The sequence below is a fragment of the Convolutriloba macropyga genome, chromosome 2 (genome assembly GCF_964194025.1).
Source record: "Convolutriloba macropyga chromosome 2, txConMacr16.3, whole genome shotgun sequence".
Classification (NCBI taxonomy): domain Eukaryota; kingdom Metazoa; phylum Xenacoelomorpha; order Acoela; family Convolutidae; genus Convolutriloba; species Convolutriloba macropyga.
This window is the reverse complement of record NC_134469.1, coordinates 85,332,520-85,349,150: the sequence shown is the minus strand read 5'-3', so window position 1 is coordinate 85,349,150 and position 16,631 is coordinate 85,332,520. Positions and strand designations below refer to the sequence as shown.

The following is a 16,631-nucleotide window of genomic DNA, read 5'->3' as shown; positions in this document are numbered from 1 at the left end:
CATAATACACTTATAGATTCAATTTTTAGCTATTTCTTACAACTTTGCCTTATTTTTTGTAATTTTTTATTTATTAGTTTATAAAGAAGTTTAATGAAGAAAATTGAGTTTTTTGCCAAATTTTTCTGATTATATGCAGGTCTCTTGCCAAGATCTAGTTTTTTGGAATAGCAACTTAAACTACATTTTATCAGATGCTATATCCGGTTTTCTCTTTTATTAATCTCTTGTTATCTTTCCTGTGTTTCAATGTGTCCGGGACAGTTATATAGGCGGTGATTTTGGATTGTGTGGATGGTCAAATTTCTATTCGAGTTATTTTCGGAATTCCTCGGGCTATGTTTCTGTTCACATTTTTTGATCTTTTCATTTGAAATTGGAGTAGAGATTTTGGTCGGGCTGGAGTAGTAAGAGTGAAAAGCGAGTGGTTTTCAGGCATGACATTTTTCAGGGTTTTTAAAGTGAAGTGAGAAAATGGTTTTTCGGTTCTTGCGAGCCAATTTTTTTCATTTGTTTTACTTCTTTTTTCTTCTGTTTTACTTCTTTTTTCGATGTTTTGCTTTTCATTTTCCGCAAGAATTCTTTTAAATGGCAAGAAGTTTTTAATTGCTCTCAAACGAAGTTTGTAGCAATTATATTAGTCCTGTCGGTCTTTTTTTTTATGCGATTTTTCGCTTGACCAATTTTTCGTCTGACGCTTTTGACTTTTCGTCCTCAAAAACGGGATAAACAGGTAGCGCCCAGCGGGCATTATGTGCTCTTAGAGCCTTTCAGGTCTGTTTCAGCTCAAACTGTCTTGGGGACTTATACTTATACTTATGGTGTGAGGGGCGGTTCTTAGAGGTTGACCCCCCCCCCTTTGTTGACCCCCCACCCCCACTATTGGCTCCACCCCCCACCGCGCTTTTGCCCCCCCCCCCCCCCCCCACCCAGTGCTGCCCCCATCAGCCCCCGGTGCACCCCCCCCCCCCCACGTGGCTAGCTACTGACCAAGCCAACCGCTCGCCGGTCGTTTGAGAGCAATTCGCCCGACGTTAGTCGGTTATGTTTATAATATTGCTGTGTTGCTCTTGTTTAAACCCCGCAAAAGACAATTGATAGTTTTCAAAATCTTTGAAGTAATTTTCCTCGTGAAATAAGTAATTTTTTGGATTTTGGCTTTGTACTTCTTTTTGTTGTGTTATTTAATCTCATCAATTGTCGGGCTCATTGGCTCTATTGAGGCATCCTAACCTTTTTTTCCTGATTTCATTTGAAATTAACGGTTTCAACGACTTAAAAAATGGCATTTTTAGTTTTTCTATCTAAGTTTTTTTTTGTTCTGTCACTTAGTCAACTTATGACACCGCAAAATAGCTCTCATATGAGTCCCATGTGATCATTTTAAAGGTTTTAGTTCATATCTAACTTTTTTCACTACTCTGACACAACTTAATTTTCAAAAAATTAAGTTTTTTTTATTTCTTCCCTTTGTAGTTTTCGTTGATCTGTCACTGAATTGTTGTCATTGGCACTTTAGTAGGAATATATAAGTTTATTATAGATTCAATTTGGGCTATTTCTTACCATATTACCTTGTTATTTTTTGTTTATTATATGTAAGTTGTTTTTAACAGTTTTTGTCTTCTTCAATTTTTATTGCATTTGGGAAGTTTTGTGGTTTAAATTAGTTTTGAATGTCTTTCTTTTTGCTTATTTTAAATCAGTTGTTTTTGTGAAGAAAATTGTTTTTTGCCTAATTTTTCTCTTTATATGCAGGTCTTTTGCCAAGACCTCAAATTAAACTAAAATTTATCTGCTGCTATCACATTTGTCTGTTATTTTTCTCTTGTTTTCTTTCCTGTGTTTCAAAGCGTACGGAACAATTATATAGGAAATGAATAGGGATTGTGTGGATGGTCATTTTTCTATTTCGAGTCGTTTTCGGAATTCTTCCGGCTGTAGCGAGTAGTTTTAAGACATGAAATTTTCTTTTCGCGGTTTTTAAAGTGAAGTGAAAAAATGGTTATTCGGTTCTTGCGAGCGAATTGTTTTCACTTGTGACTATTTGACTTCTTTTTCGCTGTGTTCCTCTCCAATTTCTGCTATAATACTTTTAAAAGGCAATAATTGTTTTCTAGTTATGCTTTGTTGCACTTGTTTAAACCCCGCAAAAGGCAACTGATGGTTTTCAAAGTCTTTGAAATTTTTGTCCTCAAGTGATTTTTTGGATTTTGGCTGTTTTTGTTGTTCTTTTTGTTGTTTTGTTATTTGATCTCATCAATTGTTTGTCTCACTGGCTCTATTGAGGCATTTTAATTTTCTGATTTCAGTTGAAACTGTTTCAACTACTTTAAAAACTAGCATTTCTCAATTTTTCTATCTTAGTTCTTTTTTGTTCTGTCACTTAGTAAACTTATGGCACCTCTAAGTGGCTTTCAAATGAGTCCTATTTTAAGGTTTTTCAATTTAAAGGTTTTTGTTCATAACTTACTTTTTTTCACTTCTCGGACACCACTTGTTTCCAAAAAATAAGTTTTTTATTAGCCGCGAAGCGATAGCTGAGGCTATTATTGGCCTTCTCTTGGTTTTTTTATTTATTTCGTCATGATCTTTTTTACGACCATATGACATCACAGCTACTTCAAATCTGCTTTTTGTTCGTTCGTTCGTGCAATTTCAACTGAATTGCGTGCGTGACGTCATTTTTCACTCTTAGTGGAGCTAGTTCTTTGTTCATTCGCGTGATTAAATTTTTGGTCACGTGACTTACCTCACTCTTAAAAATGACTTCCTCCCTCTGAAATTGACTTTTTTGCTTTAATTCAAAGAGATAAGGTCAAATGAGTGCTTGTCACTCTAATTGGAAGTTATTTAAGAGCAGCTAATAGAAACAGCGATAAGTTATACAGATTTTTAATCAAAATTTGACAATCAGCCCTTAATGAAAAGGTTAAGTTTCTTTTTTGGTCCGTCCTTTTTACCTTCTTTTGCAGACTACAGATCTATGAAGCTATTGCGGCTATATTCTGGCGATTTACCAGCTATGTTTTTTATTTCCTCCTTTTTATAGTTTTCTTTGATCTGTCACTCAGTAGGTTTCATTGGCACTTTAATAGGCATATTTAAGTTCATCCATTTAGGTTTTTCCATTCAAAATTGCAGTTTAACGGCTTTTACACAACTTGTTTTCAAAAATTAATTGATTGATTCTGCGATTTGTTGTTCTGTCACATATTCGTTATAGTCCTTATAGTTACAGATCTCTATGCCCTCAAGTCATATCTTAATCTTTTTAGTAGTTTCAGTTCGTATCGGACAGATTTCAGGAGTTCGACACAACTTGCGATCAAAAAATTTTTGTGATTTTTTTTGACCGTGTTTGTTGTACTGTCGGTTAGTCCCGTTAATCATAAGTCTCATTTGCTCTCCAATCAGTCATATGAAGTCGTCTGAACGTTTTACCTTCAATGCTTGAAATTTAATTTGCTTCTATAGCATATTTGTTGCCGACAATTTTTAAACCTTTCCTCGACTGCATTTGTTTCGATGTCCGTTGTTTTCTTTTAAAAGGATATATGCTTTCTATTCACAGATAGTTCAATATATGTTGAAGTTTTCAAGTTTCAGGTGCGTGTCTCATTTACTTATGCCGCTTATTATCAGTGGCATTCGTAAAAATAGGTTTTTTTAACCGAATGTGTTGTTGTCCGTTTACGTCTTATGTAGTGGTTTTCCTCAAAACTAGTGTTTGCTGTCTAATTTTTTAATGTAAAGATCTTTTAAGGTTAACGTTTTCGGCAATAAAACTTCGATAACACTATTTTTATAACAGAATCGAAATAAAATTGTGTTACCAATTTTTTTATGTTTTCTTCACTTTCGTAGACGTCTTAGTATTTGATTTGTTTAAGATGACTGATGCCGTTGTCTTTAGTTGCTTCAAATCTTAGAATTGATTTTGAGGACTGGTCCTCTTATTTTTGCCGTCTTGACTTAACGTGATTCATGAGCTTATTTAGGTTTAATGTGGAAATGCATTATTGGTCAATAAGACAAGCAGAAAACAATATGACTTTTTCTCGACTCTGATTGGCTAACCATAAATTTTCTGTATTTTGGTACGTCTGACATTTTCGCCAGTGCAGTGTTGCGTCATTGCGGTGTTGCGGCAGTGTTGTGTCATTAGTGTGAAGCCAGTAGTCGGTTGGAGAAAGAGTAATTATTACTTTTATTAAATCATTGCTTAGCTACCGAATCAAATCGTTGTTACTATCACTTGTGTTTATTTCCCATAATCATCATTGGCAATTTTGCGGGAGTTTTCAAAGACACAATCTTGTTAGTAACATCGTGTTTATTGTAATGACTATTCCCACCTCTTCTCGCTCCATGAATTGTCTTTTTTGTTCAGAGAGCCTAGAGAAAAAGAATTGTTTGCGGGGGAGGGGTGTCAGCTCTTGCAATTTTGGCGCAGCTCCTAGAAGTTTCAACCGAAGGTGACAAGAAAACCAAAGTTGACACGAAAAGTTTGAGAATTCAGAAAGTTTGATTTTGGTTAAAGTTGTGGTAATGATTCTGTTCTACTCACGCGTTGTCGACAGATTCTTTTGATTTGCCCTCTTGTGTCCGTTTCGGGGCTCTCGTTTCATACAGTTCTATTAATAATCTGGGAAGAACGAAGAACATGGCAGCTGACATGCCGAAAATAAGGACCAGACTGAAGACGGAAAACCCGCCCTCTTCATCTTGACGACCTGACATTTTGGTCTTTCAGTAAACAGAAACGAAGCTTTGCTGTTTTTGCAATTTAAGCCAAATTGTGCGAATAGAGTATGGTAGATGTGTTCTGCCGAGTTTCAAGTAATCTGGGGAACAAGAGTTTTAATTTAAAAATGCAAATTAATTATTCAAGTTATTAGTTTCGTGGGTACATTTGCGTCTTTTTGATCTATCCTTATAGTAGAGTTTTATATCATAAAAAATACATTTACTTAATCATTTCGCTTCGTTCAATTGAGTTGATTCTATTGCTGTCAAACTAAGTCTTGGACCTAAAAGTTTAATTTTAATTAATGGGGAATTTTGACTTGCCTCTCAGCATTGTTTGATTAAATTTACTCTTCTAATCGGTTTTTAAAAAGTTATAAAGGCTATTAATGCTGTCTGAAAACTCGATGATATTGGCGACAGGAATTTTGACGGCTTGGCTCCTCGGTGATTAAAAAAAACCAATCATCTGTACAGTTTAAACGTCTGGTAAGATTTTTCAACCGCGACAAGTTTTTCATTAGTTTTTTGAGCCGCTAAGATTAAGAATATTCTGCGCTGTTTGCAGTCTTTTATGGACTTTCCCCTGGAGAGCACTGTGTAACCGAATATAGATTCTTCGCGTGCTCAGGTTATAAAAGCATAATTTACTTACCAACATTTATATCCTGCTTTCTTTTTAGGTTCTCAAAAACAGTTTATTAAATAAAAATATTTCTGTATTGAAGTGCTTTTCTGTATTTTAGGCATATGCAATTGGAACAGAGGATATGGATGGACTGACTTTTGGATCGACATTCCTGTTGAGACACTTGACAGCGAGTGAGTCGAGGAAGCTGCCAATTAGAGAATACAGCTACAACAAGATTCTGGAGGAGTTGCAACTCAACAAAGAGGAGTTCATTGACCTCTGTATCCTGATGGGATGTGACTACTGCGAGAGCATCAAGGGCATCGGACCCAAAAAGGCCCTGGACCTCATCACACAGTACAGGTGTATTGAGAAGATAGTGGAGAATATTGGTGAGCTAATTTCTTTCAAGCTGTGCCATATTGGGTCAAATCACTTCCAGGTCATTGTCAGCTTATTAAGCAGCAACATTCGAGCATGATTGGATTTTCGGAAGGAGAATTATGACCGATGCTTAAAAATTAATCAACTTGTAAAATAATGAAAAATTTCCTCCCAAAATAGCATAAAATGATCAGTATTCTGAGGAATGCAGGTCTCGATGCAATTTCATCCAAAATTGCATAAAGATTATTGAAAAATGGTCTGAGGACGGAACAAAAAATGTGAGACATTTAGAATCTCAAACGTATTTTACCAGAAAAGATTGAATCAAAACACTTTAATTGAAACGTTGAACCTATAATCCAGTTAATTGAAATGAATCAAGTTCGAAATCTTGGTGCTGGTAGATATAACTTATGAGTAGATATTTAACCCAATTTGAGTGATAGTTACTGATTATTTTCAGACAAGAGTAAATATCCGCTGCCTGAAAATTGGCTGTACCAAGAGGCCAGACGTCTTTTTGTAACTCCAGATGTCACCCCGGGCGATCAGCTGGACATTAAGTTTCCTGATGTTGACGAAGAGGGTCTGGTGCAATTCATGGTAAATGAGAAAGGCTTCAGCGAGGACAGAATCCGCAACGGAGCCAAGAAGCTTCTTAAGGCCAAGCAGGGCACTCAACAGGGGAGGCTGGATAGCTTCTTCAAAGCGGCTCCTTCACCACTTCAGAATTCGAAGAAAGCGAAAAATGAAAAGATAGATTCCAAAAGCGCCTTGAAGAAAGTTAAAAGCGGAGGTGTCACTAAGAAAACTCCAAAAAAGCGATGAAGGTGATTGATGTACGCTGTCGAACCCTAATGAAGGATTATTAATTTGAATCTGAAATTGTTTTTGTATTGATGTGTGACATCTGACATTTTAATAATTTGTTTTTGCAATTAATTTTTTGCTTTTAAAGACTTGTTTTGTTATGAATGGAGACCCCTTAGCGTGTTGATCGAGTAATTTGGAGAGTTTATCAAATTTAATGTGATTTCTCCCCCCTCCCCCAACTATTTCGAGCCCCAGCAGTGCTTGACATATTTTGAAACTTGCTCTATAGCTGGATGGGAGGGAGCAAACGAAGTTTGTAGCAATTATATTGAAACTGCCGGTCTTTTTAATAGCCGCCCTCATCTTCTCAGCCGGCTATTATAGCGCTCCTATTTTTTTTACTTCGTCGAACTTTTTTTTGCTTTACCCATTTTGCCACTTTTTCGACATTTTAAACAGCAGCTGCTCAGCAAAGCAATTCAAAATGAAGAGAGGCAGTATAAAAAAATAAGTCGGAAATAGAAACGGGATAAACCCATAAAGCCCATTTTTAGATGCCCGGTACTTGAACTTTGTTCTCATAAGTTTTAGTTACTATCTATAATGCTTATTGGTATTGATACTAGACCCTGTAGCCTCTCTCTGAGACGAGTATGTTCAATTACGAAATGACATCAAAATAAATCGCACTTGAAAATGTTTTTATACAAAAATCATTGTTTGTTGATTTTTTCTTTTCTTTCAATCCCAATAGAGTTATGGGAATCAACGGCGGCTATTTTCCGGCAATCTGCCGGGTATGTTCTGAAATTTTTAATGCTATCAACTTGTCAGTTTTTCTTCGGTGCATTGGACTTCTCGACCTCAAAATCAGGATAAGCAGGTAGCTCAGAGGGCATTAAGTTCCCTTTCAGCTCACTAGTCTCCAAGTTTTCGATTCACAGAAACTGTTTTGGAGACGGATAATCATGTGTGAGTTCAGTTTCTTAGAGATTGACCCCCCCCCCCCAGACACGCGCAAACACAGACAGACACCCACACACAGACACACACACGCGCATAAACTCGCAAACGCACGCGCACACACACCTACGCACGCATACACTTACGCACACTTATAAATACGCCCACGCATACACACAGAGACACACTCGCGCGCACAAACACGCACGCACACTGTACACACACACGCAGGCATACACTTAACGCACCCACAGCACACTTATACCCAGGCATAGACGCTTGCACACATGCTTACGCGCACACATACCCAAACACACAAAAAACATACCACATACGCACACAAACACAACCCCCTTTTCTCCACTTCACCCCCTGCCACATCAGCCTCCCCCTTCCGGCAAACATCCCAACCTCTGCACATCGTTCAGGCCGTAAAGACGTGGCCACGTGAAGCCAAAGTGCCTCATCAAATCACCAAGGTGCTGCCCCAAATCTCACCGCTACTCTTGCCTCACACGTCTTCAATTAAGCTAGCTGGTCGTTTGAGAGCAGTTCGTCGCCCGACGGTGTTCGGTTGTTGTACAGTATAATGGAACCTGCTCTGTAATGAGGAGGGGTGCACGATAGTCATCCTGATTTTTTTGAACCTAATCTTCAACCAATGTGCGCCAACTTTTTCTTACTTTCGAACCAAATATAAGCAACAAATTGTAATAACAGAGGAAAGAATGTAATTTGATGAAGCTTTGCCTTGTCAGTTCAGAATTGCAGTTCTTTCCACCAATGCAATCAGTTTGTACAATTTTTTGTGCGAAAATTTCGGTGTCAATTTAAGTGATTAAAAGCCCGTTGAAAATCCGTTTCCAAATAGACAACACAACGGAAACCTCGTTTAACAAGAGAACTGATGTTTTTGATTTCAAAAAATAGATTGTTAAAACTTTGATAGAAATTTAATCAGCGCAACCATAAACAAAGTTGGAATCGAAAATTTTTAACAAACGTACATAGTCAGAGCTATATTTTAAACAGTTGAACTAGCATAGTTTACACTATTTTTAATAATTCATTCTATTCAAAGGAAGTCCCACGATTTGGCTCACGATTTGTCAAAATAGTTACTATCATGTAACAATGGCGTTGTCTAACTGTGAGAGCGATGCTCAGCCTTTTCATTTTGCTAAGCTTAATAAATAGTTTGTTTGATCGAAGCACCAGAATTTTTTTTGGGTAACCCTTGGCTAGGAAAGAATTAGAGTGATCTGGTTTATGCTTGGCGATGGTGATCTGTATTCATTTAGACTAATCCAAAACCTTCATTTTTTAAGGCATAACGTTGACAATTTTTATTTTTTCCGATGGACTAAAACTGAATCTTTGACCAAGTAACCGTTTACAAGTGATAAACTGTGTTCTAGGCTTTGCTTCTTGTCACATTTTGCATATTACAGTAAAAAGCGGAAATTGAGTTTACGCATTGGCTTGAGCTACTCACTAATTTTACTCGAGCACACAGCAAGAGAATGTTTTTTTTGAGAACGAATTGCAATGCAGTAACGAGGAAAGCAGTATCAACTAAAATCTTTGTGCTAAGTAATTACGATTGCAACAAGCCACTATCTTGCGGATTTGGTATGGCTGCAAAACAAAGCAAACCAGAGGTTTATGCAAGTGTCCTGGTAGAAAATTTAACAATGGGGCGCAAGGTTAGGTCTTTTATAGCCAGCGAAAGGAAACGTGAGCAAATTCAACAAGAAAACTTTATAATCAAATGCTCTGTTGCCTCGGGTTCTCATCACGATGGCGATGATTTAATTCTGACTGTTGATAAGAGAATCACAGTAGATTTACACGCAAATGATTTTGAAAACAAGCGCATCGGAAAAAGTGCAAAGATGGTCGGTGGCTACTATTTTAGTTGAATTCATAAGTGCCTTGAAAAGAAAAGAGTTCCTCGGTCATTCCAAAGTCTGAAAAATTTTCCATGTTTACCCTACTTTTTTGTAGGCCAAGACCTAACGAACTCAGAAGAGTAATGTGTATATGGGTACCTCCGCAACATAGAGCCGCAATACGGTACCCATAAACACATTACTCTAATTCACTTTATATATACACTACTCTATATTCACTTCTTTTATATTTTAAATCTATCATTTCTTGTCTCACTTAGTGCAAACCACTAGTACAGCGTTAAGCTGGTAATCAACCGTTATCAGACGGATAGTTTGGGTTCTATCCCCACTGACTCCTGTGGACGTCCCCAGATACTAGTATAAAACTAGTGAGGCCGTGTAAAAAGCACGTAAAACCAACTTGCGAAAAACTTGAACAAAAAAAACCAGCTTAACTCTTTTATAATTTTTTAAATTTTGCTATCATTTTTTAAAAATTAATTATCTGCGAATCAGCTTCACTGGTAAAACCCAAATTCACCATTACTATCTCTAATACCTTTATCATCAAATGGATCAATAGCTATTTTATATTGTTCTTTAGTTTCTAAATGATGTTTTTTACTATCAATCGTATAATTAGTTACATATTTAGTTTTACCTTCATATATAGCATTAGTATAATCTTCAATTGTAATCTGTTTTTTAATAGTGACTTTAGTTATACCTTTTAACTTTTTCTCTTCTTCTCTTTTAACAGTAGTGTAACAATATGCTTAAGCTTTAAGGAAACATGCTTCTATAATAGTATCATTAGGTAATTCATCCTTCATCTTACTTAACTCATTATTATGTAAAATATCTTTTATCTTATCCATTTCCTTTTCTATAGTACTATCTAATGGAATATTTACGTTTATAAATATACTATCTGTATCTGTGTAATGATAACTACAATCTAATTCTTTTTCAAAGTAATCATATATGGCTTTATACATATATAGCTTAGCTTTTTCTAATATAACAAAACCTATATAATTAAACTTATCTAATTTTACATTACCTCGAGTTTTATGTACATCTGCTAATTCATTATCGAATTCCACAGCATATTTAAAACTAATATTTTCTACTAATTTTATATACCTATCTACATCATAAACTAACTCTATATCTTGTCTATTATATACATTTTCTATTGTTTTTCCATAGAAGGCATTATTCATCAGTTTAAAGAATACATCTCCAAATTTATCACCTTTAGCTTTAGCTTCTTTTCTTTTCCATATATTAAACTCAATATAGGGCTTTAACCATTGTCTCTTACTATATTCTAACTTTTGCTTAATTGTAATATCTTCCAATTTCAAACCATGATACCAATCTACCAATACCATGATACCAACCATGAAACCAATATCAATCTAACATCTCTCCATCTATTACATAATCTACCTTATCTGTTAATTTTAGCATTAACTTCTCATTAGGTTCATATCCTTTCTTTTTATTTACTTTTTGATAATCTGTAAATTGATCTACACATGCTTTTGTTTTCTCAAGGAAGAATGGATATTTATTTGTTTTCTGTTTCAACTAATCACTATACTCAATATCAATGGTGTAGATATAACCTGTGTTAGAGCTAGATCTAGTGTAGCCCAATTCTTCACATACTTTATTCTCACCAGTAGGTAAAGCTTGAACCATAGCAGAAGCATATAATGAGTTGAAGTCTAAATATTTTAGATAATTCTCTTTCCCAGCATACTCAGGATCTATCTGTTTATTCATACATTTTACATGACAATCACCTAATACTGAAGCTAACCCACCTCTAATACCATGTTGTATTGTATCATAAATATTAACTGTATTTTCTTTATAATACTTAAGTCTAACATTAGTATATTTCAACCCACACAATCAGGTTAACCCAGGAGTAGAATATGTGTAACATGGATCTATTTCATAATATTCTAAACACATAGCTCTAATTTTCTCAAATACATCAACTGATAACAATACATCTGTTTTAAGATATAACATCATATAATCCTTTATTGTCTCACATTTAGTATCTTTCCAACAATCAATTGCTTGCTTATATTCTTTATCTGTAAAACCACTTTGTTTCAACTTAGAATAGAATGCTTCCTTAGGTGGTAATGTTTTTTCACGTAGTTTATCTATACTATCAAACCATTCATATGGGAATATACCTTTACGTCTTTCTAAGCCACATTTTTTTAATGTTATACATTCTTCATTACTCAATGTTTTACTTATAGCATCTAAGCTAAGTGGATGGAAGAACCTAAACATATCTAATGCTTTAGCATAACCCATATCAATACTAATATAATTCTCATCAGTTTTAGTTAATACTTTTAGTCTAACTTTCTTTGCTAGTTTAGTTATAAATAGATGATTATCATAATTAGAAGAATTAAATGCATACATTGGTACAAATGTGTTTTTAGCTTGGAGGGTACATTTGTTGTGGGCTTAACCTCTGAATTTACCATTTAGATTATCATGATCTCTAACGATATCTTTGAAGCCGGTTTCCGGGTCTTCACCCAAGTTCTCATTAAAATAATAACATCTACTATATAACGGAGTAATAGTCTCTTCTTTCAATGGAATATTCATACTAAATATGTCTTTAAATAATTTATTATAATAATCTACTCTTTCTACAAACCAATCAACTATTTTATCACCACAGTTACATTCAAACTTATCTTCTAATATTTCAGGATAGTCACTTTTTATATATAAACCACAAGCAATAGGAATGTGTTTACCATCTTTCATTATACATTCAAAATCAAAATACATAGCAAATGGTACTCTGTTTTTATAATGGAACTTATCAAACTTTAGGTAATCATCTTTATGGAATGTTCTTCTACCTATATGTTTCTGTGTAATACATAGATCCAAATGTTTTTTTAATGCATCTTCTGTTCTAAATGATACACAACATTTTAGACATGGATAACATATATGTTTAGATGATTTTCTTAGTAAGAATGATACATCTTTACGTAGGAAGTAATGATTATCCCAGTATAATATATTACATCCTTTAGGATCATTATGATTAATTAATACAGGATTAATAGTTTTATTTTTATTTAGATTAAACACATTTAATAATATTTTATCTTTATTTAGTTCTTGTATTTTCTTTAAGTGATAATAATCATATGGGGGTGTAACTCCTATTGGTAATTTTATCTCATTAATATATTCTGGTTTATTATAGTTACTAACTCTACTGGGATTATGTGGCGCAGAATGTAGATAAGCAATTAGACACCATAGCAAACACTTATCATCAGTATTATGTATATTAAGTATATATCTAGATGTGAATGGTAACTCAGTATCACATCCACCAGTAGGATAAAACCTATGTATATACATTGTCCTTTTAACAAATCGTTGCATACTCCATCCAGATTGATTCATTTCCTGTTCCTGCATTCTTGTCTCTACTTCCCCATTCAATAAATCCAAGTCATGTGCACCATTATATTGCCTAGTCTTTAAACTAAAGGTGAATTCGTTTTCTTCTAACTTATCATCTGTAGGTTTTGTATACTTAACTACATCAAAGGTGTTAAACTTAATATGGGGATGTTTGTTATGCAATGACTCCAGTATATTTAAGAATTTAGAATCTTCATAATTACTACTAGTTATGATTATTTGATTATGCTTCATGTTATGATCTAATCCTAACCCACTACTTTTATCTCTCCACTTCTTGTCAACAAGTTTTTTCTGTTTAACATTTTCTTTATGTTCATCTGATTCATTGTGTTCATTTTTATTGTTATATCTAGTATTACATATATTGCAATATCCTTCAGTTATTTCAGTGAAGCTGCTTGGTTGATCTTTAGATATATTATCTTTACTCTTACCTGTAACATTATCTAGATGCATCTTTGTTTTTAAATGTTGGTCAACACTATATTGACTCAGACTTGTCTTACATATCACACAATCAAACTTACTTCCATTCCTTACTATTTCCCCAGTAACCAATCTTACATTATTCCTATGTTTTAATGTTGTTACATGTTTATTATAAGCAGTATTATTATCAAGATACATATCACAACTATCACAAAATTTTATTCCTTCTTCTATATTGGTGTAACCACTTTGTGTATACTGCTCATCCAATTTTTGTTCTATATCCTCATTAGTAACTTTTATTCCATCCTCATTAGCACTCTCAATAATTTTATTTCTATTATACATTTGCTCATTCTTTTTATGTTTAAGTGATTGAATGTGTCTGTTATAATTCTTTCGAGTCATCTCTTCATCACATTCTTCACATCTAATCCTATTTGTTTTAGGCTTTTGAGCATAGACAAAATCATCAAATGAGTCTAAATCTGAGTCCTTATCTTTATCAGAATCTACATCTTTATCAGAATCTACATCTTTATCTTTATCCTTATCCTTATCATAACCTAAATCCTTATTGGTGTTATTGGTGTAACCACTTCGTTGATCTAAATCAGGATAATATTTTGCTTCTGCCTTTCGCAATGACTCATGCATATCTTCTTCTCTTTGTTTTAATTTTGCATTGTGTTTATCATATGTTTCTTTTATTTCTTCATTTATTTGATTAAACCTTCTGATTGATTCTAAAGATTTTTCTAATTCTATCTTTTGTCTTTCCTTATCAATGAAACTGCTTCGCAGATCAGTGAAACTGCTTCGCAGATCTACTGGTTTATTTTTATTTTTGAACATTTGGACCGCCATACTAGAAGCACTAGATTGGACTTGTCCATGGGATTGAGCTTGTTCATGGGATTGAGCTTGTCCATGGGATTGAGCTTGTCCATGAGATTGGACTTGTCCACTTCCAAATTGAACTTGTCCATGAGATTGAGGTCGCTCACTTCCAGATTGGACTTGTCCATGAGATTGAGCTCGCTCACTCGTGGAATGAATGTAACCGGTATAATCTTGTTGATTCAATTTTATATGCCAAATTTTGAAATAATACTATTTATATAGCTTTTCAATACTATTAAAATGATTAGTACCAAATGTGATAAATGTAAAAATAAGGCTTGGTGTTGGAGTTGTGATAAATGTCAAATTAAACCATTCCAATGTTTCATATGTAATGAAATCATAACATATAGAGAAAAATATAATCATATGGTTGTGCATTTTAATAATCCAAATCAATATTTAGTATGCAGAATGTGTAAAGTAAATAAACACATCTCTCAGTATAGATTTAATAATTTCTATTGTAGGCTATGCATATATCTCCATAGATATAGGTTTCATCATACAAAAGAAAGATTCTTAGCACATGCAAAGAAATATAATATCCACGAAGTGGTTTCTCCAATCAGCGAAGCTGGTTTCCAGATCCACAAAGTGGTTTCACCAATCAGCGAAGCTGGTTTCCAAATCTGCGAAGCAGTTTCACTGATCCACAAAGCTGGCTCCCAGATTGTAGCAAAGCAATAACCAATTATTAAAGAATTAACATTTAATGATGATAGAAAGTTTATTGAAGCCGCTATTAGATTATATAATGTTTGTGATAATTAATTTTATAAAAATGACTAAACTAGAAACACTTAAAAATTAAACAATCTAGAAAAACAAAACAGAAAGAATAGATTAGAAGATAAATTAAAACAACAAGAATATTATGGAGAAATAGAAGAGTTATTTGATCCTTTAACTAAAACTATCAGTGAAACTGCTTCGCAGATAAATGCAAACAATGAACGCAATCTAGCATTAAGTGAACAAACATTAAGAGCAATAGATTGGCAAAAGCAAGAGTTAGATAAACAAACTAAGATGATTGGTGAAACTGCTTCGCAGATCGAGCAAGCTGGTTCCCAGCTTAATGAAACCGCTTCGCAGATTGGTGAAACGTTAAAGGGGACTCAAGATATAGCACCAGTTTTTGTTGATACAAAGACAGCCAAACTTCTTCATGACATGGGGGCTCAAATTAATCCTCAATTAAAATTAGAACTCGTAGATTTACCTAGTAGGAGATATAAAATGAATGGTGTTGATATAACTCTAGAGCAGGGTGCATTTTTAGTTAGGGATAATGTATATGAGTTTTCAGAAGGATATACTGATTTTCTTACTAAATCAAATATAACATATGATAATATTGAGCAAGATGAAAACAAAATTAAAAGGTTTTTAAAGGATATTGGATATGATTTAGGAAAAGTGGATAAGAAAAGCGCTAGATATAGAACAATAAAAAGTATAATGGGAGCAAAAGATGATATATATGTTAGGGGATTAATTAGCAACCCAAATAATTTAGTAGAACGACTAGAACTATTAATACTAGAAAGAAAAGCTGGTCATGATGGGTTATATGATGAAATGCTAGATATATCTAAGCAACTATTATCTATGAATATTATTAATCAAGAACAATTAGATAATTTTATTTTTAACTATGGTAAATGAATAATGATGGAAAAACAACAACAACAACTAGCTAAAGAAGTATTCAGTCCTCAAATAACAAAGTTTAAAAGACAAAGAATAATACCATTATATAAAGATGAAACATGGTCAGCTGATTTAATTGATAAGTCATCTCTAAGTAAATACAATAATAATTATAAGTTTATATTAACAGTTATAGATATATTCACAAAATATGCATGGGCTATTCCATTAAAGAATAAATCTGGTTTATCTATAACTAATGGTTTTAAAACAATCCTATCAGAAGGACGAAAACCAGAAAAGTTATGGGTAGATAGAGGTAGTGAGTTTTACAATAAAACAATTAAATCTTTACTTAAAGAATATGGAACCGGCAAAGCCGCTTCGCAGATAGAGCTATATTCTACTTATAGTGATTTAAAGGCTTTTGTCATAGAGAGATTTAAGAGAACATTATTACACATAATAAATAAACCTATTTTCATCAATGGCGATGGTAATTAGGTAAATATATTAAATGATGTTGTTGTAACATATAACAATAACATTCACTCAACAATTAATATGACACCAGTTGATGCTTCTATTAATCCTGATAAAGTTAAATACACTTTTAGTTTTAAGAATATAAAGGGTAAACCTGGCTACGCCCAACTTAAAGTTGGTGATTATGTTAGAAATGTAGATAAACGTAATATATT

At 33.8% G+C, this 16,631-nt stretch overlaps 1 protein-coding gene across 1 annotated transcript in view; it reads left to right on the top strand.

Annotated features, from left to right (window-relative positions):
* The window catches only part of LOC142334806 (flap endonuclease 1-like), a 247,310-nt gene extending 240,586 nt beyond the window's left edge, over nt 1–6,724 (top strand). Inside the window, exons 5-6 of the mRNA XM_075383126.1 lie at nt 5,496–5,772; nt 6,231–6,724. Of these exons, the coding sequence (XP_075239241.1) occupies nt 5,496–5,772; nt 6,231–6,595 (642 nt within the window). The 3' untranslated portion in view covers nt 6,596–6,724. The remainder of the gene's footprint in view (nt 1–5,495; nt 5,773–6,230) is intronic.
* The last annotated feature ends 9,907 nt before the right edge of the window (nt 6,725–16,631 follow it).